The sequence below is a fragment of the Crocodylus porosus genome, unplaced genomic scaffold (assembly GCF_001723895.1).
Source record: "Crocodylus porosus isolate Cpor-Errol unplaced genomic scaffold, CroPor_comp1, whole genome shotgun sequence".
Classification (NCBI taxonomy): Eukaryota; Metazoa; Chordata; order Crocodylia; family Crocodylidae; genus Crocodylus; species Crocodylus porosus.
Window position 1 is genome coordinate 3,760,800 of NW_017728913.1, and position 27,994 is coordinate 3,788,793.

The following is a 27,994-nucleotide window of genomic DNA, read 5'->3' on the forward strand; positions in this document are numbered from 1 at the left end:
CCTGGAAATCTAGGCTAGAAGAGGTGAAGGTAATAGACTCTGTGCACTGAGAGACCAGAGAAGGTCAAATATGCAACTAACCCTGAACCATGACAAATACATGCAAAAAACACACAAGAGACTTTTCCCCTAAGTTTCCAAGCACAGTACAGTTGGAAATATATTCTACTTCAGAAGAAAATATATATTCATTACTTAGAAGCAGTAGTTAATGTGATGAAGGGAATTTGTGACTTCTCTATACACAGGTACACCAAATCCACAGACCCAGTTCTGGGCAGCCCTATCCTAAAGCATGAGAACAAAGTGGAATAGCTGTGTACTTGTTATAGCTGCTATACTCGGAAAGCAAGCAAGTTCTTTTCTTCTGTCAAAAAAGATACAAATACAACCCAATATTATTTTGCTTCTGTTGACTTGCCAACTGCCCTTGCTCTCAGAGCAAGCCTTCCTTTTGTAGCCATGTATTTCCCTTTTTGTACTCGTCTTTCCAATCCTTGCGTGACATCACTTAGAACTTGTTTTCTTTTTTTCCCCTTTCCTGGGAGTTCCTGCATGCCCTGTAATATTTTAGTATTTAAAGGTGTGTATCAAAACCCACGCTCCTGCTTCTTACCTGCACTTTCAGAGCTTTTGCTTGACTTCTTACCTTCTGCCTCCAAGTTAGTATCTTGAAGGGCATGTCTTCCAAACCTTGCTCTTGCTCCTGCCCACTTTTCTGCTTGCCTTTTATTTGTGTTGCTCCCAAACCATCCCACCCCACTCTACCCATCCACACAAGTAGTATGGCCATGGATTATGGAATTAAAAAAAATAAAAATCGACAAACTTTCCTACTGAATATCTCCTGTCCTTTTATTTATTTATTTTATATATATATATATAACAACTTTATTTATTTATTTTTTGTATTTCTCAGATGCACCAGAGATGCAGTCCCTGCTGCAGATAGGTAAAGGGAGCTTTGGGTGGATGGAAGTCACAGTGACTTTCGCAGCCGCTCTGGCTGCTGCTCTCGAGCTAGCACTAGGGGCCGGCCGAGGCACAGAAGAAGCGAAGCAGCCGCAGCTGCCTCCCGGAACCTCAGAGGCTGCCTGGAGAGCGGCTGCGTGTGGAGCCGAGAGGGGCGAAGGAGGGACCAGTTCCGGCTTCCGCACACGCATTACCGGGGACGAAGCCGGGCGGCTGGCGGAGGCGCGGAGCCAGGTGAGGGAAGCGCAGGGGCTGGGAGCAGCCGAGCGAGGGCAGCGGCGATGGGACGTTGGGCTCCGCGGCGTTCGGCGCGGGAACGGGAGGCTCTTCTCGCCTCCCCCCCGGGCCATGGCGAGGGGTTGCAGCGTCTGCAAATGTAACCAGCACCCACCTTAACTTTCCTGGCTTCTTTAATGCTCAGTCCGCAGTTCCTGGCAACTTCCCAGCGGGGCCTCCTTACAATTTCCAAATCCCTCCCCCCTTTAATCCACCACAGGAACTCGATATGAGGAGTGGGTTTGTTTGAAAATAAAAATAGTAGTAGCTTAAGCAGTGGTTCAGGCCTTACCCCCCAAATGGCGCCACTGCTTAGGGAAGCCAAATTTCAGGGATTTTGCTCTCACCTGCTCCAGATCCACTATACAGACAATCCCTCTTGAGATCTCACTAGTCTGGAAAAGGAGCCAGTGCAACAGGGGGTGATTTATTAAGCTCCAGGTAAATCATCAACATCTGCCCTGGTTTTCAAAAAAATCTGTCCTGGTTCTCAGTTGGTGTCACATTCCTGAGGCAGCTCTTTATTTGTTTTGCCCGCCCTGCTGTGTTGCGCTCAGTCTGTATAGGAAAGACACCGGATAGTTGACCGTGTGACAAGCTGCCATTTGAGGCTGCACCTAGGAGCAGGGAAAGGTTTCCAACGCTACTAGCAGTGGCGACCGTTTCTAACTCGCACCAATAGCCTCCATTGCTTGTTCCATTTAGCAGGCAAGCTCATTTAGGATGCTGCTGTTGCCTTCCAGAGGTCAGTGGCTTGGTTGAGCTGGGATGAAATACCTGGGGTAAAAATCTTCAGAAAATAATATGCTGAAGTACTGCTTGGTGGAATAAAGCCCTAAACACAGCTGATGGTGCGTGCTCAAACAGTTTTCATGGTTAGTCTAATAACACAGAAAGGATGGGAATGCTGGGAAGTTTTCTTTATTGGCAGCAGATGGGATTTCTATGTGCTGTGGGGAAACAAGCAGCTAATGACCATATAGCCATCGTACCACTCCAATAAAAGGGAAGCAGGCCCCTGAGAGACTTAGCTGCGGATATCTTGAACAGATTTAGTCCATGAAGAGTGAGCCATTTAGATAATGAAGCTCGTAGGGCACTACATACTATCATGCAGCACAATAAATAATAACAAGTGCAAAATCATTATACTGAATAATACAAATGCCAAGTAGCATGAGTTCAGTGATTTCATAATTACAACAGTACAGTAATTGCATAAAAAGTTTGCAAAAAGTGATTCATGTAACTGTCTGGCATCAAATGTTTCTGAAAATATGGGCCTGGTGAACTCTCTGGGCAACTCCATTTTGGCTTAGTTCTGGAGTGCAGTTGTAACTGCTCATAAGTCTCTTGGGGGTGGAGGGCAGAGGGGGCATGCATGTGGATCAGGAGGACCCATTTCAGGCATTTAGACTTGGACTTAGCAACTGCAAGAACTTTGATCTTTCTCTGGAGGAAGACAATTTATTTTGTATGTTTGTGTGTGTGTGTGTGTGTGTGTGTGTGTGTAAGCACAGTCTTGTAGTATCTCAAATATATGGTTTCTTACAGCTGTTCACTATAGTCAAAATCATATCGTGGTTTAGAACAACTGTCATCACCGGCCAAAACGAAGGGAATAAAGTGATCAAAATAGGCCACTGGGAGTTCTGCTGTTATGATCCTCTTCATATGTGCCACAGGTTTCCCAGGATTTTGGGGCCAAATGGATAGAGCCAGACACATAACACAACTTATGCCTGTGTGATGAGATTTGGCAGCATCTAGGCACCAAATATTGTGTATGCATTTTGCATGAAACAGTTGCTGGATAAAACGCCTGAATGGTCTTAGGAGCAGTAACAGGAAGACAGGATTCCTCTTTGCCAGGGCCCTAAGCCGCTAGGCTACACAGGCATGTCTACATAGACTTGCTCTCTCTAGTCTAGTCCAATGGATCCTGAATTCTCACCTGCACAATGGAACAGCTTTGGTGGGAAGAAAGGGGACTTTCCCCATTAGGAGTGCACCAATAGAGGTTTTTTGAGCTGATACTGATGGCCGATTTTTAAGGAGCTGTATTGGCTGATACTGATTAGGTTTCCATATGCAGCTGGGCAGGTTGGAGACCAGGGTCAGGTGTGGAGGAAAGGGGGGGCAGATTGCGGCCCCTGCAGTGAGGGAGGGAGTGGGGCAGGGGCAGGCGCTGCTTGGGCAGGGTGCAGGACACAGCCATGAGCAGCTTGTCTGAGTAAGGCGGGGGCAGGGGGGAAGCACCTCCTGCCCTGCATGTACCCCGGGAGGTCACAGGGTGTGTGTGCCCCCAGATTTGCATGTGGGGTGGGGCAGGCTCTGTATTAGGCTCTTCCCGGGGTGGGGGGCTGGGCTGGGCTGGGCTCTGCTCAGTGTGGCCAGTTGTGATGCTGGGAGAGAGTTATGGGGGGCTGCATCCACCCCAAAATTTGCCATAGCCCCCTTCCCCCATTCCAGCACTGCTGCTGCGCAGCCTGGCCCAGCCTCCCCCAGGAAGAGCCCAGTGCAGCCCCTGGCCTGAGCCTGCCCCACACCGCATGCAGATCTGGGGGTGCACGGCCTCCATGCCTTCCCAGGGTGCATGTAGGGCAGGAGCTGCCCTCCCTGCATCCTCCGCATGAGCTGCTTGTGGCTCCATCCTGTCCCACCCCAGCTGAGCAGTACCTGCTCCAGCCACACTCCTTCCCTCGCTATGGGGGTCTTGATCTGCTCCTTGAAGGCTTCTGCCAGCAGGACTACTATCACAGCAGTGGCCGAAGAGGTCTTTCTACATTTGGAGGCCTGGCCACTGTAACTTTGCTGCCGTGGCTACAGCAGCCCCAAGTAGACAAGCTGAGACATAAGATGGATATAGACAAGAAAAGTGATCACAGTGAGAGAGCAGGTCAGCATGACTGGCAGTGTGTTGGTGTTTATTATTTGTTGCACGGTGCTTGAAAGGGTTGTTTGATTTGGTTTGATTTATTAAACCCAACCTTTTTTTTCCCCCCCATTTACTTCAGCTTTCTTAAAAATCCCATTTTAAGCATTTGTCACTTCCTGCATATTCAAATGTTATTGAAATGTAAAGTTTTTCATTCAAAAGTATCATTGGAATGCCTCTGAATATGAAGTAAAAAATGAGAAATTTATGTACAAATACTAAACAGTCATTGTTATTGTTAAAATCAGCATTGAAGCAGGGAAAAAAATTAGTCTACAATCTGATATTGGGCTCCGGAGATCATAAATGTCATTCTGCAGAATAATGATAGTTGCCAGCAGGCGGCTCAGCAGTACAGTTCTGAGTACAAAATCTGACACTCTAATTCAATTTAAATGTGGTGGAAATGCTAACGGGTGAACAAATGGATTTATGTAGGCTATCAGAAAGCAGATTTTAATATTTATTCAAGATAATGTAGTGCTTCTGTTATTGGGGGAAGATAAAAATTATCATCTGGGGTAGAAAAGTCTAAGTTACTAAACTCTTTATCCCACTGTGCTGGGAAATGTATGGCAGAACACTTCTTTCCTAGAGTTGAACACACCAAACCTCCAACTGCTTATTAATTTGCTTAAATTTAAGCATATTAGCAGCACCACTGACTTTACTGGGGCTCAGCATAGGCAGACTGGTTCACTCTTGTATAGTGAATTTCTCTCTCAGTTTTGAAAAAAAAGAATCCCTCTACAATGACTTCTAATAGTCACAGGATTTAAATCAGTTTCTTAAAATTAATTCCAAATAGACCAAAAACAAGAAGAAAAAGAACCATGTAAAGAGTAAAGGTTGTTTACCTGTAGGGAGCAAAAAAAGAAAGTTATTTTGTTATAAAAAATAAGCCCACTGAGTTTAGGTGGAGGTAGGTGCCTAAATGGCTGCTCTGGGTTATTCCTGACCATTCAGAGTAGGACAAGTCTAGTTACTTATCTTGGGACTTTTCCAGGCCAGAATAGACTTAAGGTATCCAGACATCCTAACAGTTTAATAACTGTTGTTTGGAGTAGAAGAGGGTTAGAGGAAAGTAGGGGCAGAGGGGATCTCATGAGGTCATCTAGTCCAGGCCCCTGCTCAAGGCCAGATCATCCCTGCCTAAACCATCCCAGCCAAGTATCTATTCAACCTACTTCTGCTGATTCCCAGGAGTGGAGATTCCCTAGCTTCTCAAGGGAGCCCATCCCAATGCTTGTTTCACCCTTAAAATCAGAAAGTTCCCCCTCATCTTCAAACTTAATTCCCTCTACTGCAGCTTGAATCCATTGCACCGAGGCCTGTCCCCTATGACTCCAGTGGTTAAATCTCCATGCATGTTCAAACCTTTCTTAACTCAGTGAACAGAAAACAACATGAGGCTTTACCAGCGCTGAAAAGAGCAGAAGAATCCTTCGATTTGCAAAAGATACTCCTGTTAATACTGGTTAGAATGCTCTTAGGCTATTTAGCAACAAGAGCAGAGCACACTGTTGACTCATATCAATTTATTGTCTATTGTAATCCATAGGGGTTTTTTGGCAGTACTGCACCTAACCAGTTGTTCTTTGTGCATGTAGGGCCATCCCTAGGGGGCGTGAATCAGGGCAACTGCCCTGGGCCCTGTGGAGCAGTAGTGGTGTGGAGCCGGGCAGAGCAGTGGCTCCACATCAGCTGCTTGCTACTCTCCCTCCTCCCGACACGGCTGCCAGTGGTGATGGTAGCTTCTTTGGGTCTGGGATCTGAGCGGGGGCCCACAAGGGCTGATTTGCACCCTGCTCGGGTTGCCTCTGTGTACATGCAGTCATTCTATCCCAAGTGCAACATTTGTTCTTGTTGAATTTCATTTGATTATTTGCAGACCATTTTTCCATTCTGTCCAAGTCATTTGGGATTCTAGGCCTGTCCTTCAAGTCTCTGCAACTCCCCCAACCCCAAGTGACTGTGGTCCCCTGGGAAGCCTGGCTTGATACCTCCTTCCAGCTAGACACTGAGCCACTGAGATCTACTCATGAGTATGATTGGTACAGCCAGTTATGTATCCACCTTGCAGTGTGCTAATCTAGTCTGTATTTCCTTAGTTCAGGGGGAGGCAACCTCTGGCACGTGTGTCAGGGTGTGGCACACAAAGGTATTTTGCTTGGCACCTTTGCCTTGGGGCAGATAGTGCAAGGGGGCCAGCCTTTGTTGTGGCAGTGCAGCCCTAGCCCCTTCCCTGCTGTCCGCCTTGAAACACGCATACACACCTACCACCAGCAGTGAGCTGCGCCAGGGCTCTGTGGATCCTGGTATGGCTGCTTGCAGGCTGCCTGCTGCAAGCAGCCCAGGCTCCATGATGGGTGGCAGGGGCCTGCCCAGAGCCTGGGCCAGCTGTGGGTAGGCCATCAGGAGGCTGCAAGTGGTTGTGCTGGGGTCCACAGAGCCCTGGCCCAGCTCGTTGATGGAGGGAGGTCCACACATGCCTCGGGGTGGTCAGCGGGGAAGGGACTGGAGCAGCACTGCCACAACAAAGATAGGGCCCCTTGTGGTTCCCCTGCAGACCACCCCCAGCATTACAAGTCAAGGTTGTGGGTCTTTTGACACTCTGTGCAAAAAGGTTGCCAACCCCTGCTTTAACTTGTTAATGAAAATGTGATAGGCAACAGCCTTGCTAAAGTCAAGGTATATCACATTTACTGCTGTTCTCCTGTCCACAGAGCCTGTCATCTTATCATAGATAGAAATCAGGTTGTTCAGGCATGATTTGCTCTCAGTGAATCCATGCTGACTGTTCCTGATCACCCTGTTCTCCTCTAGGTGCGTTACAACTGATTCCTTGAAAACCTGCTCCATGATCTTCCAGGTATAGAGGTCAGGCTGACTGGTCTATAGTTCCCTGGATCCTCCTTCTTCCCATTCTTAAAGATGGCCATGGGTTCTCAAAGAGATAGACAGTGGCTCTGAAATCACTCCAGCTAATTCCTTCAGCACCCTTAGATCCAGCTCTGCTGACTTGAAAGCAACTAGCTTCTTTAAGTAATCTCTAACTTGTTCTTCTACTATTTTAGACTGTCTTCTTCCCCTCTTTGCTGCAAACTGCACTCAACATCTGGTAGCTACCCTTATTTGTGAAGACTGAAGTAAAATATTATTCTATGTCTTCATTAACTATCTGGAAGATGGCATGGGGTGCACTCTCAGGAAGTTCTCAGATGACACCAAGCTGGAGGGGAGGAGAGAGTAGTAGTTACGTTGGATGGTAGGGCTAGGATTCAGAGTAACCTGGACAAATTGGAAGATTGGGCAAAAATCTCATGAGGTCCAACAAGGACAAATGCAAAGTCCTGCACTTAGGATGGAAGAATACTATGCACTAGTACAGGTTTGAAATCAGATGGCTAAGTAGCAGCTCAGCAGAAAAGGATGAGGTTACAGTGGATAATAAGCTGGGTATGAGTCAACAGCGTGCCCTTGTTGCCAGGAAGGCTACCAGCATACTGGGCTGCATTAGTACGAGTGTTGCCAGCATATCAAGGGAACTGATAATTTCCCTCTATTCAGTGCTGGTGAGGCCACATCTGGAGCACTGTCTCCAGTGCTGGCCCCCCCCACTACAGAAAGGATGTCCAGTGGAGGGCAATGCAAATGGTGAGGGGGCTGAGGGACATGATTTATGAGGAGAGGTTGAGGGACCTGGGTTTATTTAGTCTGCAGAAGAGAAGACTGAGGAGGGATTTGATAGGAGCCTTTACCTACCTGTAGGGTGGTTCCAAAGAGGATGGAGCTAAACTTCTCACTGGTGGGAGATGACAGAACAAGGAGCAATGGTTTCAAGTTGCAGCAAGGGAAGTTTTAGGATGGATATTGGGGGAAAAAACCCTCCTTCACGAGAAAGGTGGTGAAGCACTGGAACAAGTTATCCACAGAGGTGGTAGAATTTCCATCCTTGGAGGCTTTTAAAGGCCCAGCTTGACAAATCCCTGTCTGAAATGATCTAGTTGAGGATGGTCCTGCTTTGAGCAGGGGGCTGGACTAGATGACCTCCCGAGTCCTTTCCAACCCTAATTTTCTGTGATTCAAAAAAAAAAAAAGCATTAATTACTTCAGCCTTCTCTGTGTCATCTGTAACTAGATTGCTTTCTGCATTCAGTAAAGCACCTATGGTTTCTTTGGTCTTCCTCTTACTTTTAACATACATGTAGAATCCCTGTTATTGCCTTTTTTTGTGTCCCTTGCCAGTTGCTTATCAAATTGTGCCTTGTCTTTCCTAATTTTCATTCTGCATGCTGTTCCCTAGTACTATGATCACATTTCTACTTTTTTTATAGCATTCCTTTTTTGAGATTCAGTTCACTTGAGAGATTGATGCCTAGCCAGGCTGGCCATCTGTTTCACTTCTCATTCTTTTATTTCACTGGGATGGCTTGCTCCTGTGCCCTTTATAGGGCCTGGAAGAAAGAGGATCCTGGGAACTACAGACCAGTCAGCCAAACCTGTATACCTAGAAAGATTGTGAAGCAGGTCTTCAAGGAATCTATTGTGAAGCCCCTAGAATTGAACAAGATGATCAGGAAAAGTCAGCATGGATTCACCAGGAGTAAATCATGCCCAACCAATCTGATTTCATTGTAGGATAATGTGATAGGCTTTATGGATGAGGGAGAGCAGAAGATTTCATAGATTTCATAGACATTAGGGCTGGAAGGGACCTTGGGAGATCATCGAGTCCAGCCCCCTGCCCAAAGGGCAGTAAGTCAGCTGGGGTCATAGGATCCCAGCAAGATAAGCATCCAAGATGTGATATATCTTGACTTTAGCAAGGTTTTTGACACTGTATGACACTATCATTAACAAGCTAAGGAAATACAGATTAGATAAAAATACTATAAGGTAACTGGTTGGATCCTTGTACTCAGCAAGTAGTCCTCAATGGCTCAATATCTACTTGGGACTCCTCAAGTGGAGATGTCCAGGGGTGTGTCCTGGGCCCAGTATTATTCAACACCTTCATTTAATGACTTGGATTGCAGGTGAGACTGAGTTGGGTGGAATTGTGGACAGTCCAGAGGGCAGGGCTAGGATCCACAGTGACCTGGATAGATAGAGAAGTGGTCCATGATCAATGAGATGAGATTCAACAAGAAGTGCAAGGTCCTATACTTGGGATAGAATGATTGCATGTACAAATACAGACTGGGGAATGACTGGCTAGATTGAAGTACTGCAGAGAAGGACATGCAGGGTTATGATGACCAGAGTTGAATATAAGCAAGTGTGTTCATGCTGAAAAAAAGTCAACATCATTCTGGGTTGTATTAACAGGAGTGTCACTTGTAAATCAAGGGAAGTGATTGTTCCATTCCCTTCAGCACTGGTGACGCCTCACCTGGAGTACCGGGTTCAGTTTTGGGCCCCACAATTCAAGAAGGATGTGGACAGTTTGGAAAGAGTTTGACACAAAAATAATTAGGGGCCTCAAAGGCAAGACTTTTGAGGAAAAGCTGAAAGAACTAGGGTTAATTAGCCTGGAGGAAAAGCCTGAGGGGAGTATAGAGTATATACCTGGAGGCTGAGTATAGAGAGGATGGAGATGGGCTCTTCTCTCTGTGGATCTGTGGGATAGGACTAGGAACAATAAATTCAAGCTGCAGAAGGGGAATTTTAGGCTGAGATTAGGAGGAACTTTCTGACTACAACTGGTCAGGTATTGAAACAGGTTACCTAGAGAATGTCCGTTGCTGGAAACTTTGAAAAACAGATTAGACAGACACTTAACTAGGATGGTTTAGTCAGGGATGATTCTGCCTTGAGCAGGGGCTGGACTAGATGACCTTATGAGGTCCCTTCCAGCCCTACTTTCTCTGATCCCATGAAATGTGTATGTACATATTGTGCACGTGTACATCTCTCCACCCATCTATCTAAATATTTGTTTCTTAGAGAACGTGAAAAATGCCTAAAAAGAAGACTGGTGCACGCAAGAAAGCTGAGAATCGTCGAGAGCGTGAAAAGCAGATAAGAGCTTCCAAAGGCAACATCGATTTAGCTAAACATCCTTGTAATGCCTCAATGGTAAAGTAATTAGAATAGTCTCTGATATCAGGTTTTACATTTTTGTAAACCATCGATAAAATTTATGTTGACTAAATTAAATTAGAAAGTCAGTGCTTTTATACCAGGTATGCTCAGCCTGTAGCCAGTGGGCTAGATCCAGCCCCTTGAACCATATCATCCATCCCCTGGGGCTGCTGGATTGGGGTGGTACATAGTATGAGGCTGGATTAGGTCAGCGTAGGATTTGGCCTATGGACTGACCCGGTGCCAGTCATCTAGCCATGGGGCCAGAAGTTTGGGCACCATTGCTTTATGTTATTGTTTGTTTAATAATTGTATTTATATAAGAATGTCAATTGAAGAGTGTGTTACCAAATCGGGATCAATTAATTCAGACTCAGTTAAAAAAGCTGTACATTATGTATGTTTTGTGTGTGGGGAAAAAATAACAATCTATTCTTTTAATTTTGCAGGAGTGTGATAAATGTCAAAGGTAAGTAAACTTGCTTTTTGTTTTATAACCAGCATTTTGGCCTTAGTTACACTTCGAAATAGTAATACTATTTCATTTTTTCCCCATGTGACAAGACGACAGAAGAACAGAGCCTTTTGCTACTTCTGTAGCTCTGTCCAGAAGTTGCCTATTTGTGCACAATGTGGTGAGTTTAAATGGCAAAAGGAAATACACTGCTTATCCTGATTTTTTTTTTTTTGTGCTGTTAATTCCCTTTTATTTTATCTATGGTTCTTGTAAAGCAATTTTATTAAGAACCAATCTATTGTACTGGCTGAGATGCACCCTTTGGGGCTTGATATTGCTAACTTTTGTGCGTATCGCTTGACCCTGTTGGCCTCAGCTGGTTTTTCGGTATTGGATCTTTGGTTTGTCTTTGATAGTTACCCCATAGAAAATGCTTTTTTTGGGTGTTTGTTATGACAAAATAAATGGCACTGGGATTTGGCTCTGAGCCCAAAGTTACTAAAGCAACCAACTGCCAAAAAGCTGCTCTTTAAACTGGGAAGAATTGCATCTTTTTATGACAACTTTATGGTTGCTGATCATTTCTTATTATACATTAAATCAGTAGTATATTATTTACCATGTGTGTTGATACTGTCCGACTTGCTCTGAACAACCTATAGGTACACAGAAGGTCTGATCCAAATTTGTTCAAAGTCCCTGGAAAGACTTCCATTGCCATCATTGGGCCTTGGATCATACACAAAATCTTGTTTAAATTGCTGCTTGCTTAAAATATGAGCTGATGGGTTATACTTGCAAATTAATGTTGCTTCCTGTTTTAACAAGGTTTCACATATTTTTCTGTCTGTCATAAAGTGGCTTGAATATTTCTGGTTTGATATTCAATGACTTCTTTAGAGCTGCAGATGCTGAACACTTCTGAAAATTAGGCCATTAGTATATAACGACATTCCGTCATATATCAGAATTTGCAAACCTCCGTTGTGTCATATGCTAAAGCAGAGAAAATGCATTTTTTATTTTTCTGGTATATTATGTGTTGTAAATTGACTGCAGCTGGTTGAATTTATCTTGATCTGTAAAATGTTTATGGAGAAAAAGTATTTCTAATAATAGTCTACAAAAAGCCATCAGCTTCCAGGATTTTCCAGCATAAAGACTTATCAGAATGGTCTGGTACTCAATTGTCACCACTTGGGAGAAGGTAGCCACCCCTAAGATTAGGTTGCTTATAAAACAGTCTATGGATCTTTTTTAATATTAGCACCTCCTTCCTTTGCAGCAGGCGTCTGAAATTTGACAGAACCAAAGCACTAGGATTAAAACCATACCTTTCATTTGTCCCGTGACATTCCTTTCAGGTTTGGCTGACACACACATCGTTGCAAATGACCATTACTTCTCCATCACTTGTGTTGCACTGGGAAATGTTGGTAGCCTGCCAAAACAGTAGCCAAGTGCAGACACTGAAGCTGGGCTGAGACTGTGACCACATGGCCCCTAACACAATGAATTGTGGTGGCAATCACAGCAGCAGTTGCAGCATTGGTGGAGGAACTGGTCTATCCTGTGAAAACTGCTCCAGTTCCTTAGCAGCATCACCTAGGGCAGAAACTTCTCTGGACTTCTAGAAGGAGAGAGAGGACTAGGCTGGAGAGAGATCAGCCACCTTTCTGTACCAAGCACCTAGCAACCAGTGGTACTTCCTACTGGCAGCTAATCTCTGGAAGTCAAGTACTGTAGGACTCTGATGGTGATGCATAATGGGGATAGAATTTGACTGATTTGATTTTTGATTTCTGCACCATGCTACCAAAAGGGGGCTCAGGATGGTTCATAGGAGAGAACAAAATAAAAGCTGACAGAATGTTAGAACCACCTATAGAGCCACTCCCTAAAATAAATAAATAAATAAATAAAATCCCAATTTAACCTTGTCTCCTAAGCGCCTGCTCAAATGGGAAGGTCTCATAGCATATTTGGAAAATGTCCAGCCTTGGATTCTGACAGGCCTCAAAGTAATAGTGTCCTAGAGCTGAAGGGCAACTGCTGAGAATAACCTACCACTGTTTTGCCAAGTGAATTTAGCACATTCATGGTACTTGGAGTTGGTTGCTCTTGGCTGACGTTAGGGTCATGATAGAATTTGGCCATATACACACTTTTAAAGGCCAATAGACCAAGTAGAGCTATACTGGCAGTCTTGTTATACGGACACAAAGCATACACTAGCAGTACAATTTTCTGGGCAGCAGAGCTTAAACTAGTTTCTCCAACAGAAAAGTCTGTGCTAACAGAAGGACATTTGTGCAAACATACTAGGTCTGTTGTCATACTATAACTGCAAACATACTAGGTCTGCTTGCAGAATAGTTATATGCCTCTGGGCTGGAGGTGAAAAACATCACACCTTTGACTCACCTAGTAGCAACTGGAAGTTTGATCCAAGCCTTTAGTTCTATTCTTTTTCAGTGGAATGCTATGATATTACATACCAAAAAACATGCGTGTTATTTAGGTTGCAGAGTCGTTAAATGCCAGATTACTGGTTGCCTGTGAAACACTAATTACCCTCTTGTAGATATGCATTATAGCACTGTCTTGTATACATGGTCATGTATTATTTTTTTCTGCAGGACCCCTATCTTATTTGTTACTCAGGATGGTCACATAATGAAGGGGCAGAATTAATGTTTCATGGTCAACGCTAAATGTAGCACTTTCTCACTTGATTTGCTATGCTCTGCAGTCTAGCTGTTTAAGTATGATAATAAATATGAATAAAGTTGGTTTTTGGATGTCATTTTATGATCTGTGAGATGTTAACCATATGCTCAGCTTGCTACAAAACATGGTGTAAGATAAAATTCCCTGCCCTTGGTTAGTCGCAAGTGTGTGGTGAAAAATATATGGTCTTAAATGCTTAATAAGAAAAAACACTTTCCCTAGAGAAGCGAAGGGATGTGTTGTATAGTGTTTGGTGTTTATAGGTTTTTGGCATGTTCTTTACCCTACGTGTATTTAAGAAATTGTTTGCTTGAATTCCCTATTTTTGGCTGTTACTACATTGTCATTCTCTTTTTTTCTAAATAATTTTGTTTGTCTTTTTAATAGGCAAAACAAAGTGCATGATGAAGTCTTCAGATTGTGTCATAAAACATGCTGGTGTATATAGTACTGGCCTTGCAATGGTGGTATGTATACCAAGCCATTCCATCTTTTGGAATAAGTGAAATATGCAGATTGCTACAGAAAAATATCTGACTTTTTTTCTAAAGGGTAATATAAGATCACAACACAAGGTGTTCTTCTCAACACATGGTAGTACATTGCTTTTTCATAAGACTGCATACTTAACAAATGATATTTTAGGCTCAGATCCTACAAAGTGTTATACTTGAGTATCTTTACATATGTAAATACCTGTTGAACTCAATGGGATTATTCACATGTGTAAAGCTAAAACTTATCATTTGGGTCAACCAGGGTAGGGCCTTAATAATTAAACATAAGTTCCACAATTCATTAAAGCATTACAAATTTAGAGTAACTCCCCTGAAATCAACAGAAGTACAGTGCAATAACCGAGCAGTATTTTTACCTTAACGAATATTTACAGTGACTACAGTAATTTGTTTTTCTTATTCTACTCCTTACATGTCGATGATACAAAAGTTGCTTACAGACATAACCCCCCCCCCCCCAAAACTGGTGCTTTACTTTAAATTCTACACAGCCCCATGCTGAACCCAGCACATGTCCAGAAAAGGCATCGTGTTAATTGGACCTGGCTCACCCAACATCAGCATAGATTGGGTGCTTTCATTGGGGCTTTTTAGCTCCTAGCTGATTCAACCAGCTATTAGATACAAGTGCCAAAAAAGCCCCACTGAATCACCTGATCTATACACATGCTGCAGAGCCAGATCAAACTAACATCCTGTTTTATCCAGTAAAGTGTGTTTTTTTTCCCTGCCCCACCCCCACCTGTCAGCATGCAGACACTTCAAAATAAAACCATTTGTTTAAATGTGAATGTTGCCAGAGGAGTTGAAAAGGTGAAACAGTTGGGAAAAGCTGTGATTATAGAAAATTAAATTAAATGTGTCTCCCTTATTTAATGGACTTTTTGCAATAGTACCACTCTGCTTTAAATACAATAGTTCATTCCATTGATTTTGTAAACTCCACAAGTTTGACTGTATATTCCATTACACTATTTTAATATGGATGTCACTCTGTGGAAGCCATATGTACACAGTTTATTGAATATTTTTATGGGAATTAGGGACATTTTAGTCTGTTAAATGCTACATTTAAAATGTACTGTGATGTGCTATTCTGCATGTACTGCTATAATTTTAATTTAAATGAATTTAATTTGGTCTTTCTCCTAAGTTACATCTGTCTTTTGCATTACTTGACATAACTGCACCAATAAGTTATCTGGGAGAATATTGGTTTTCATTCATGAGTCAAGATATAAAAAGAAAACAGCAGCAAACCTAAGTCTTGTAGACATAAATGTTAAGAACATAATAGCTGAATGTTGAAATGACTTAATTGGCAAACTCATGCTTTTCTAGCTATTGGGGAGAAAAAGCAAGACACAACAACCTCCCCTCCCCTTTGGCTTTCCCCCAGATTATACCCACCATACCTTGCAATGAACCTGCTAATATTCAGAATGGGATATAGGCACAGAAACCAAAATTAGTTTTGGTTATGAGGGAAGGTGAAAGATGTTGTCTTTCTATACTGCAGGGTGCTATCTGTGACTTCTGTGAAGCTTGGGTGTGCCATGGCAGGAAGTGTCTCAGTACACATGCTTGTATCTGCCCTCTTGCGGATGCAGAATGCATTGAATGTGAAAGAGGTGTCTGGGATCATGGTAAGTTGCTTAAGTCTGAAAATAAGAAAACCATAACTTATTGGTTCTGTTGTTTAGATTACACATGGCAGTTTACTTTCTCAGACCACTTCACAAATACAAACTCATCTTTCCCACACACCTGGGAAACAACTTATTTGTAAAAAGGGAAGGATGCTGAGCTAACTGCGGGAAGTTGAATTGCTTGCCCAAGAGCATATAAGTAATGAGGGTCTAATTACAGCAGAGGAGAGTTTATATAGTCTACTTAGACATTTATACTGAATTCAACACTGAATGCCTTGTCCAGAATTACATCACTCCAACAAGTAGCAAAAATGTGGCTGTCTTGGTGGTTCACTTCTTTCCTTCCATAGTATTTTGTTTCTCTTGGCTTCTAGCCATCTGATCAAACCACAGCAACTTTCAGGTGTGGAGGTACTGTAGAGGGTCTATTCCTACCTAAAACATTTTGGGGGAGAAGTAGCGGCCCCAAAGTGGAGAGAGGCTGCTCAAAAATGGTCAAATCCAACAATTTTTCAGCTGTAAATCAACCCCAAACACTTGAAGAATAGAACTACTGGCCATGTTCATTGCTTCACGTCTATGTTGTCTTGTATTGTTATGATATTTAGTATTTTCAGTGTGAAGCTAGGGGACAGTGTTTAATGTAGGATTTCCCACTTAAGCATTTAGTGACAGAAGGAAAAAGTTATCTTTATTCAAAACTATGTAAAGCTGCCTATATTTTATGTGGAAGAGTTTTTTAACTCATGCCATTGTTGTTGCTATTTTGTCTGAATAAATCTTGCAGGAGGCAGAATATTTGGTTGTTCTTTTTGCCATAATTTCCTCTGTGAAGATGATCAGTTTGAGCATCAAGCCAGCTGCCAAGTTTTGGAGGCAGAGACATTTAAATGTAAGTTATTTGTTTAAAGCCCCTTCCACCAACATTAAGCAGATTCACTTGTTCCTCGTATGTAATAACACCTGATTACGTGGTAGAAAGTGGCATTTTACCTGCCCACTTTGGAACTTTGATATCCCATACAGTATAAGCCTCATGGTATAAATAGTTCAATGTTGGTCCAGGACTGGAACCCAGTTTTACAGTGGAAGGTGAAGAAGATCCAGTAGGCATCTATCAAGTAGACTATCCATTGGGGAAACTTTTTCTCCTACTTCCTCTTCATTAGAACATGATGTGTGCTGTTAAATACATGTTTATATTTAGTCCAAAACATCAGTGTGTTTGGTTTCACTTTTTCTTTAATCCTTGCAATTATAACTCTGGACAGTTTTGTTAGCCCTTTAAATATCAAGTCCTGTTTTGAATGTTACTTAGCTTTTTACATTAATTGTCTATCCTGATTCAACATATTCCCCCTTTTTTAAATTTATCATTTTTTTTTTTTTAAGCTTTACTTTTAATTTCTTATCCCATTTTTACTTTTCCAAATGTTGGTCAAGCCCGATTAGTTCCTCTTAATGTATTCTGCCAGGATGCCTTCCTGTAAAGTAATACTGGAGTGGCTCAACAAGGATATGTTTTTCTCTTTTAGTCTTTTAAATTTACAGATATGATGTCATCCCATATACGATGACATTGCTTTTCAGTGCTTATACCGTATTTCACACTCTACAACGAAGTGGAGTCCTAGTAGAGAGATGGGTTCTGTTTGTGCATGACAGTGCAATTATGGTACAATTTTACCTTTCATCTTAAATCTAAATGTAGTCCAAAAAGTGTGGCAAAATTCCACGCAAGCCATGAAAAAATTGTGTTCCATAAAGTTGATATGAATAAAATAAAACTTTCCAAGGCATAAATTATCCCACAGGAACACTGTATAGTCATTTATGGTATTATCAATTACATTGTTAGTTTGACGTTAATATATAATTGCAGACTGACACAGCTAACTACTTCTCTCTGCCATTTACAGTGTTATCTATTTAAATGTGTGACACATTCGTAACTCTCCAGTTATCTTTCTGAGAAGGCAGCAGCCATCATGTTCATGCCCAAGGAAGGCACAATGATAGCTTGATCATAAATATACATGATAAAATGTTTATAGTGATTCCTGAGGGGTACCTTTACTACACTGCAGCATCCATAAAATCCTATTTTATGGCATTTACAATACTGCCTCCGGTGGAACATTTAAGCAACCTGGATTTTAAAAGGATACTTTTAACTCAGTTTTGTTCTTTGCTGTTTGTATATTTGCTATTTGTCTCCAACATAATTATGCTGGATTATGTACGTGGGTGTATATGATGAGGTATGGTTTGATTAAGGACATCAGAGAGAGTCCTCTATGAAGCTATCCATTTTGAGCTTAAAGTTGCAAGCTGCTAAAACCCTCAAGTCCCCTTCAAATAGGAAAATAAAAGTATTCTGGACTAGGCCCTGGCTTGCTGTTTAAAATTATTACTTAGCTTTTGTAGTGTTTGAAGGGATGTTGTTGCTATAATGGTCCAGGAAATATGAGATGCAAGAATTCTTGCAGGTTATACCTTTTATTGGACTAACTACATGGTTGGGGTAGACACAGGCAAGCGTTTGAGGCCTGAAGAGCGGTACTGTGATACCCAAAAGTTTACATAGCTTTGACATTTCTGCTTTTGATATCACAAGGAAAAAAAATAGCATAACTTTATGAACAAGCTGTGAAGGTTTTTTTTAATCCCCAACCTATTTGTAAAAGTGTGGGAAAATAAGTGGTTGAATTTTTTGTTAACTGGTTTTGGGAGGGAAGGTATAGTTTGTATTCTTTCTGTATTAAATTACTCTGCCCAAATGAGATTTATACTCGTCGTATAGAACTCTCAAAAATGGATAAAATGGAGTGAAATGCAATCTATTGCTATAGTGTGGTGACTGAGCACTACTGCAAACCTTATACTAAACTTGTATTAGGGACTTCAAAAAATAAATACCGTAGTATATTTATACTTTTACGAGGGATGAAATCATCAGTGGCAGGAAACAGCTCTGAAGTGAGAATTTTTCAAATGCTGATTTCTTCCCGTTTCTCCAACAGGTGTTTCCTGTAACAGGCTTGGGCAGCATTCATGCCTCCGTTGTAAGGTAAAAACAAAGACACTTAAAGTAGCTATATCTTTGATTCTTTCTTCCTACGTGCACAGGCTGATGCTAAGTTTTAGCTTGTCTTCCTCTACAACATACAGCAAATTCATAAGCTCGATACAGGCATACCTCGGAGATATTGCGGGTTCGGTTCCAGACCACCACAATAAAGCGGATATCGCAATAAAGCGAGTCACACAAATTTTTTGGTTTCCCAGTGCATATAAAAGTTATGTTTACACTATACTGTAGTCTGTTAAGTGTGCAATAGCATTATGTCTAAAAAACAATGTACATACCTTAATTAAAAAAAATACTTTATTGCTAAAAAATGCTAACCATCATCTGAGCCAAATGGCGCCGATGGAAAAATGGCGCCGATAGACTTGCTCGACGCAGGGTTGCCACAAACCTTCAGTTTGTAAAAGCGCAATATCTGCGAAGCGCAATAAAGCGAAGCGCAATAAAACAAGGTATGCCTGTACTACTGCAGCTAACCCCAAAACAAGAATTTAGTTTCATGAAGAATCTAAAGGTTCTGGCATTTGTTTTTGTTTTGATGTGGAACAAAGACAAAACCTTTCAAAACTGTTCATAAAACTAATCTTGGGGAGGGTAAGACGGAGATAGAGGCCAACTCAAAATACAGGTGATCAGGATGCTCATTAGAGGTGTATTGATATACTGGTGCATACCAATAAAAGGAAAATTGATATGATCAGCAGTTGTCTTTTTTTGGCTGGTGTAGCTGATTATGTCACTGATAAATGCTGCGTGCATGCATGCAGCTCAAGTACTTGTCCATGCACCATGACGTCTGTAACCTCTCCAGGTTCTCAGGTCCCATACAGTTTCCTATCAGTCATTCCACCTGCTAAGCCTCTAACAACTATGGAAAAGTCTCTCCTCACCCAGACCTTAGGCCACATCACTCCCTTCCTTTTGCTTTTAAAACACTGTTAGCCAGCACGTTAATTTTAAATTTCTTCTTCATAGCACTGTACAATGAACTTGGCATCTCTCATCTTTTTGTCCCTTGTTTCTCCCCCTGACAAACAGTCTGTTGTCTGGTGCATCTTGCCAGTCTCTTCCCCCATTTATTTCTTCTCATCTTTCTACCTTTGCCAGCAGTGGTGTTGTGTACTGAATACATGCCTTACTCACTATTCCAGTGTGCCTGGCTTCCACTTTCTCCTCTATCAGATCATCCCCATACATCGCATCACGTGAACTCTCCTTTAATTTGACCTCTTTGTCTGGGCCTCTCAAACTGAACAGTCAGACTTCAGAGTAGGGACTACCTTGGAAAATGCTGAGCACATTATTGGTGTTTAATTGATAATAGTTCACTTTGGTACCTTCCTTTCATTGATATTCCCAGCAGTTTGGCTGTGTGTGGCAGGAAGGACATGTGGCCATTGAGCAGGATGAGGGGCATATGTCCCTACAGGACAGGCAGATAGTTTTATTTTTCAACTAAGCCATGGATTGTCGCACCAATGTTCAGGATGCCTTAGGGCATTGCTTCCCCAGATTGGGGCCAGCTCTTGCTTGTGGTCAGCTTGCTAGGTGGTAGATATCTAGACAGTCCAAGACTTCAGGACTATCCTTTATCCATCTTCTTTTCTCCAGACAGCAATGGGACTTTGGCTAAAAACAGATATTGTGTTTGTATTACCATAAAAAACGTTAAGGTGGCACAAAGCAAAAGTATATAGACATCCACACCTGTTGTCACACCACAAATGTCCAAATCCATGGCTGTGACAAAAGGTAGTAAGTTGTGCTGCTTTATCGTGGCAGTTATCTGTTTGCTTTATGTGGGAGAGCACAGGCAACAGAATGGCCTGCAATCTCCAGCCATCCTGGGCAGGTGCTTCTGGGGCTGGAGGGTCCCAGTCCTGCATGCTCTGAGGTTCCAGGAGTGCCTGTCCAGCTTTCTGCACTTGGAGATGCGGTCTCTGGGGCATATGTCTGGAAATGGAGAAAGCTGAGGTTCCATGCTTACAGAGACATACTCCTGAGATCTCCAGGGTGCATCTCCTTAAGTGTAGAACCCCAGCTTTCCATGCTTAGAGATGCGTCCCAGAGATTCAGAGGGGCATGTTTCTGGAAGTGAGGAAACATTGCTCGTTATCGCACATGATCAACATGTGGGACAGTGGGTGTAGTGGGTTTTGCCCAGCCAAGTAGATCTGTGCTGGGACTCATCCTGTCACAGCTGATCTTTTGGCAATGTCTATGTATAGATTTAATCCACTGTAGAAGCAGATCTGTGTGGATTGTGTATTAATTCTGGCCTTTCTACAGAAAGATCTAATTGAAATTTTAGTCTCAACCAGACTACCCTGTTTCTGTTAAAATGCCTTTTCTTTTTTCTGCTTTTTGCTGGAGAGTATTCTGTGGTTATGATTAAAGCATTTATTCTTTTTATTATTCTATTTTTTCACCCTACAGGCTTGTTTCTGTGATGATCACACACGAAGCAAGGTTTTTAAGCAAGAAAAGGGAAAAGAGCCTCCGTGCCCTAAATGTGGACATGAAACTCAGCAGACAAAGGATCTGAGCATGTCAAGTAAGGGCTGTACTTGAAAGGCTAATGGAACAAATGCTATTTTTATGGTTTAGCAAGTCAATTTGCTAGGAGACTTATTTTATGTGCTTAGAAATTTAATGTGATCACCTGGTTAAAATGGTAGCATATATTACTGTCAGTAGCTGACTCTGTATAGTTGGAGATACTGAATAGGTTTTCAGACTAATTGCTTTAACATGTGTTAGGAAGCTTTGGGCATTTCTTTTGAGAGGGTTTGGTTTCAGTTATTTGCTGCTGAGGTTGAACTCTGGGATCTCTTTTGTTAGAGTTGCTGCTAAAAACCCATTAATATTGAAAACAGTAAGAATTGTGTGTATTACTTTCAAGTTTTGGCTTCAGAAACAATTTCAAAGAACTGTTGTTCATTTCAGTGCTCCCTGCTTATTTCACCATTAAGGAGGCTACTAAAGTCAAAAAGTCTATTTGATGATGCTCATAGAAGTCTGCTTATTCAGCATAGATTACTCATGAAAACATTATCTGAGGTGCTGCATATATACAGTACACATCATGATTTACCATACTACAGCCAAAGTCCTGGATTGGTGAAAATTTATGATTTAATTGGAAATCAGCTACATTATTACAGGTGTGAAGGCTCATTTCTTAAGTAAGAGATGAAGTGGGGGGAGAGGTAATGTCATAGGACAGAGCTTTAGGATTAAATCTTAAAATAAAAAACATTTTTTTTCAGGAACCCATTTTCCTGGAAATTACTGTTTAAACTTGAATCTGTGGGGATGGTGAAAATGGAGAAATGTCAACTATTCCATTGATAAGGTAGGATCTAATGACTGCTGAGAAATAAGAACTTCACCATTTCTCTCTGCAGCACGCTCTCTGAAATTTGGCCGGCAGACTGGAGGTGATGAGGCAGATGGAGCTTCTGGATATGACAACTACTGGAAGAACCTATCATCTGCAAAGACTGGGGATGCAGGTGATCATGACAATGAATGTGATGAGTATGAAGCAGAAGATGATGAGGAGGAAGACAATGATGATGGAGGGAAGGATTCTGAATCGGAGACCACAGATTTATTCAGTAACTTGAATTTAGGAAGGACATATGCTAGTGGCTATGCCCACTATGAGGAACCTGATGACTGAGATTACTTGTTGGGAAGTACATAGCATGGAAGGAATAAATATAATGCTTGCTTTATGAATTGTGTGTGCGCACACACTAGAATAGCTCTGCCAGGCATTTCGGTGTTAAAGCTTATTAGGGGAAGAGTATGGAATTTCTGTAAAAATTCAAGATAAAGTGACAGCTTGGAGAAGAGAACAGGTGAACAACACTGTAGTGGTTTTTGATCCTATGTGACAGACTGTAACAGCTTAATGCTTTCTCTCCTACCAAGTTGGGCCTGTGAGAATGTAAAGAAATTTTCCATTTATTCTCCAGAAATTAAGTTATTTTTCTTCAGTAATTTTGATTTATATTCTGTTATCTGGTTTCATAAATTTATAGTAATGGTGGAAGTGGGTGATTGTATTCTTTTTGACCTAAATAATAAAAGTCAGCTTCATTCCATAGCAGATTTTCATAAATATTGATCTATACTGAACACTTGGAAAGCCCTTGCTGCAGGCCATCGCACTCAAAATATAAGTTGAAATTCAAGTATAATTACTATTTAATTTAGGCAGGATAGATCAATATCTTTCCCCTCAATGTGCTTCCTGAACATTATCATTTCCTGCCTTTTTGGGAAGTTACGCACAACCACCAAGATGGATAAAATCAAAAATATTATCACAATAAAAATGTTAACGTGGGCACACTGTGCATTAAATCTATCAGTCTTGCTTTTGATATAGATCGTCATTATTTGCAGTGGAGTTAAGAAGCAACTGATCTCTTCCATTCCTTCCCCTTACATAGCAGCAGGAAAAATAAAATCAAAGATTCAGTAAGAACCAAAAATCCTAGGTGTGATTAATTAAGACGACAAAATACTTGAATGAGTGGTGGTGGAATATCATGCTGTTCAGATGCGCTAGGTACATGACAGTGTTGCAACCTCCTAAGAAGTGATAATACACACAGTAGGATGGACACTGGTGATTTTTTTTAAATCAAAATATTAGGAATAGTTTGCTGCTTTCACATATGCACATGTACACACACACACTTCCAAGAAATGGTTTCAGAGAAATTTAAGAGAATTTAATTTAGATAAAAGAATTGGAAATGATATTATATACCTACAAATATAAGTTGGTTTTTTTTCCTTCAGGCTTCTTCACGCAGGCATGCGCACACACTTTGTCTTGCCTGCTGTATTCCTGCTCAATTGTTCTTCATAGTTTTTCATAAATTGTCCTCCCTTCCTCTTCCCTTCCCATTCAAGTTGCCCATTTTGCTCCACCTTGCATTATTGCCAGGTGCTTTGATCTGCTCAGCTGTACCATGGCACTTTAAAGAGTTAAGGGTTTTGAAAAGGGAAGCAGTAGCCATTTTCTGTCTGATGCATTTGTAGTTTAGTTGAATGATTCCTGCTTAAAAGATCAAAGAATTGTGGGGTGGAAGTGGGGATCAGAAGTTAATCAGTTATTTGCTTTATCACCTACAGTTTTAAAAGTGTTGACTGGTAAGGTATTACTGGATACCTTACTAAGACTGGAATTTAGGATTCTCTGTCCCTTACTTTCTCATAAACAAGATGGGGATTGTAAGTGTATCTATCTATCTATGTATCTCACGAGGGTGCTGTAAGTATATGAAAGACTGAGAAGCTTTCAGCAATAGAAGCCATTTGGCCAGGACATCACCATAGCTGTTGACTCAGCAGAATATGAAGTTATACAATAACAATTGGAAGTTAAGGACTAACCCTTCATAACATTTACTGCACAATCTCTTTGTCATAAGGCATCCCTTATATATATTTCTTGTTGCAGACAACCTGGATATTGTAGTGCTGGTGTTCTGAAAATACATACTGTACTATAGATCAGAAAAAGATGGTGCAAATCCCATTAAGTACAGCATTTAATCATACTAGAATTGCCTAACTTGGATTTCTTGGCAAAATAGAACCAAGAAATAGCCACAGTTATGCCTTTTAGCTTATCTCTGACATTTCCATCCTGTCTAGCTGTCTATCAAGAAGGTGGTTTATGTATTTCAATAGGTGTTCCATTTGTTGGTTTTGGAAAGCACTGGAAGACGATAAATCTCTAGAGGAGGAGGATTTACAGGAGTATCATAGTTTCTAGGGTCGGAAGGAACCTAAGTAGATCATCTAGTCCGAGTATCAGTGAGTTCCACTCACCAGCTTACATAAATGATCTCATCCCAAATCTGTAGTAAGTATGGAAATGTAGATACGTCTAAAGTCAAAACAACTAAACTCCCAGAGCACCTTGGTTATGACTGACTTGAGTGAGAGGATGTCCTAGAGGTGATTACAACCCGGAGCAGTCATATGATGCTTAGAAGGCAAATGAGGGAAGCCACTTTTTTAAAGTGGAATCCTTTTTCAAAAAATGGAACCATCCTGGGTTTCATTCAGCCTCCACTTTTCCAGTTTTCCTTGGCTTGTCTTTCAGACTGTAATTTGGAGGGCAGTCCAGACTTTGGCAAACACTGTAGTAAGGACACTGACCAAGGTAGCATAGTGGTTGTTTCTGAAGTCAACCCTAGTAATACAGACCTAACTTTGTGAGGCCTAGAAACTTCTGATGGTGAATACCCTGGCCCAATTAAATACGAGTAGCTGCGAATCTTGACTGATGCTTTATAAGCAAAATAATTAAATGTTGGAACAAAGTCTTCATATCATAGAAGTCATAGAAGTAGGGTCGGAAGGGACCTTGTAGATCTTCAAGTCTGACCCCCTGCCTGAGCAGAAGAAAAACTGGGCTCAGATGACTCTAGCCAGGTAGGCATCAAGCTTCTTTTTAAAGACCCCCAGGGTAGGAGCCAGCACCACTTCCCTAGAAAGTTGGTTCCAGCTCCTAGCCGCCCTAACTGTGAAGTAGTTCTTATGGATGTCTAATCCAAACCTACTCTCCAACAATTCGTGGCCATTATTCCTTGTTATGCCAGGGAATGCTAGGGGAAACAAGGTCTCCCCCAAACCCTTCTGGTACCCTCTAGTGAGTTTATAGACGGTCACCAGGTCCCTCCTCAGCCTGCAGTCTTAAAAAGTTGCAGAAAGGGCATGTGCTATTTCAATATTTAATGCCATTATTACTTGTTTCATCTCTTAATATTACTTAATATTTTTTTTATTAGTGGAACTACATTCCCTGGTAGGGCTCTTGGCTCTGGGAGTCTGATTTTCCTCTCCTGAAATCTGTGTCTGTCAATGGCTGTGCCAGGAGCTGCTGACGTAAAAGAATTAATCATAATAATCAGAGTAGCAAATTATTCATTTCCTCATTGAAATGTTCTTGCACTGATAATCTTGTAGCAAGATAAATCCTGAGTTAATTCCTGTTCCTGTCTTGCTGTGGCATTCTATAATAGAACAATGCTTTAGCATTAGGAAGTAATGCATATAGTACCTGTCCATGACAACTAAATTAATTTAGCAGAGCTTCCACCAAATATAAACAAGCATCTATTTGATTTTTCTTTTTGTGCTTCTGGATATGAAGTACTGGTAATGCCAATGGTATGAAATTGTGGGGAGACAGTGCTGCATTGTTAGACCTATGGGTGACAGCCCTTTTCTTCAGTAATGTGCCAAAAAGAACAAATTTAAAATAGATTTAACTGGTAGGTTTGAGTCTTTGTAGAAGAGTGAGAAATCTGACCATTGTTGTTCTCTGATTTGGTCTCATTTGTGGCCAGCTAAGCACCATCACAGGTCATCACCTCCTTATCCCCTGCCACATAAGCATCTGGGCCTGAAGTTTTTAATTTAAAATATCCAATAGTCTCCTAATCATGCCCAGGGCATCAGTTCAGGTACCTTTTGATGAACTGCTATTACATGAGAAAACATATTAGTATGCTTGTCTCAGCTCCAGGAAAAAAGTGGCTGTCATTAGCACATGAATATACCATATTTTTTTCACATACAACACATACCTTTTCCCCCGAAAAACTGGAAAATTGGAGTGTGTATTATATGTGAGGAAATATGGTAGGAGCAGTTTCTGCCATTTAAATTTTGTCCTGGTGAAAGGGTGTAGCTAGTATGGGGGTCCAGGAAAGGTGGTCTTTCCTCAAGGAGGCTATCCTTGGGGTGCAGCAGGACGCAATTCCTCTGCGCAGGAAGGCGGGAAAAAGGTCCAAGAAAACTTCATGGCTGAGTGCAGATATCCAGGCTGGCCTGAGGGCAAAGAAAAAAGCATACTGGCAGTGGAAGCAGGGGCAGGGACAAAGGAGGAGTACACCTCCCTGACCCGAGTTTGTAGGGATTTGGTAAGGGAGGCTAAAGCAGCACTGAAGCTTAGATTAGCTTCTGGGATTAAGGATAACAAAAAGTCCTTCAAGTATATAGGTAGCAAGAAGAAGTCTTGGGGTAACATTGGACCCCTACGGGGCAGGGCAGGGCAGTTGGTGACAGACGCGCGGGAGAAGGCAGAACTGTTTAACAAGTTCTTTACCTCCGTGTTCCTGTCCGCTGACAATGGGGTGCTCTCGGGTGACAGTACAGAGAGGCCCGGGAAGGATGCGAGTCCCCCGACTGTTAGTTCAGACCTAGTTAAGGACTACCTGGAGGGCTTAGATGTGTCCAAGTCAGCAGGCCCGGATGACCTTCATTCGTGGGTGCTGAGGGAATTGGCTGTTCAAGGACTGCTTGGGCCAAGTCCCTGAGGACTGGAAAAGGGCCAATGTGGTCCCTATTTTCAAGAAGGGGAGGAAGGAAGAGCCGGCAACTACAGGCCAGTTAGCCTCACTTCTATCCTGGGGAAGGTCTTTGAAAAAATTATCAAGGGCCACATTTGTGAAAGCCCTACAGGGGAAGTGATGTTGAGGGGTAACCAACACAGGTTTGTGCCAGGCCAATCCTGCCCGACTAACCTGGTCTCTTTCTATGACCAGGTAACAAAAAGCTTAGATGTGAAGGAGGAAGTCGATGTCGCCTTGGACTTCCAGAAGGTCTTGGACACAGTGTCCCACCCAATTCTGGTGGGCAAGCTGAGGGACTGCGGCATTGACGAATGCACAGTCATGTGGGTGGCAAACTGGCTCCAGGGGCGCACCCAGAGGGTGGTGGTGGTGGACGGGTTGATGTCGACCTGGGAGGGTGTGGGCAGTGGAGACCCCCAGGGCTCGGTCCTTGTGCCGGTGCCGTTCAACATCTTCATTAGTGACCTGGACGAGGGTGTGGAGAGCACCCTGTTTAAGTTCGATGATGACACCAAGCTGTGGGGTAAAGTGAATACACCAGCAGGCAGGGACTGCATCCAGGCAGACTTGGATAACTTAGAGAAGCAGATCTGAACAGGATGTGGTTCAACAAGGACAAGTGCAGGGTGCTGCATCTGGAGAGAGGGAACCAGAATTATGGTTATAGGTTAGGGGCTGACCCTCTCAGCAGCACAGAGGCAGAGAGGGATCTTGGAGTCACGATTGACTCCAGAATGAATATGAGTTGCCAGTGTGACGAAGCAATAGGCAGAGCCAACCGCACCCTGTCCTGCATCAACAGGGGCATCACTAACAGGTCCAGAGAGGTCTTGCTCCCCCTCTATGCAGCGCTGGTCAGGCTGCAGCTGGAGTACTGTGTCCA

The 27,994-nt window shown here is 42.3% G+C and overlaps 1 protein-coding gene across 1 annotated transcript; it reads left to right on the forward strand.

Annotated features, from left to right (window-relative positions):
* Nucleotides 1-1,097: 1,097 nt before the first annotated feature.
* On the forward strand, nt 1,098-22,838 carry ZNF330 (zinc finger protein 330). Its single transcript, XM_019534388.1, has 10 exons — nt 1,098-1,206; nt 10,138-10,267; nt 10,723-10,742; nt 10,838-10,908; nt 13,848-13,927; nt 15,498-15,624; nt 16,418-16,522; nt 18,654-18,700; nt 21,158-21,275; nt 22,129-22,838. The coding sequence occupies exons 2-10, from the start codon at nt 10,148-10,150 to the stop codon at nt 22,404-22,406; spliced, it is 966 nt and encodes a 321-aa protein (XP_019389933.1). The 5' UTR covers nt 1,098-1,206; nt 10,138-10,147; the 3' UTR covers nt 22,407-22,838.
* Nucleotides 22,839-27,994: the final 5,156 nt, after the last annotated feature.

Bases quoted from the DNA above. Each gene is read 5' to 3' on its own strand.
- ZNF330 (XM_019534388.1), top strand. From the start codon at position 10,148: ATGCCTAAAAAGAAGACTGGTGCACGCAAGAAAGCTGAGAATCGTCGA. The intron at 10,268-10,722 runs GTAAAGTAATTA...TTAATTTTGCAG, and splicing joins ATCCTTGTAATGCCTCAATG to GAGTGTGATAAATGTCAAAG. The intron at 21,276-22,128 runs GTAAGGGCTGTA...TTCTCTCTGCAG, and splicing joins AAAGGATCTGAGCATGTCAA to CACGCTCTCTGAAATTTGGC.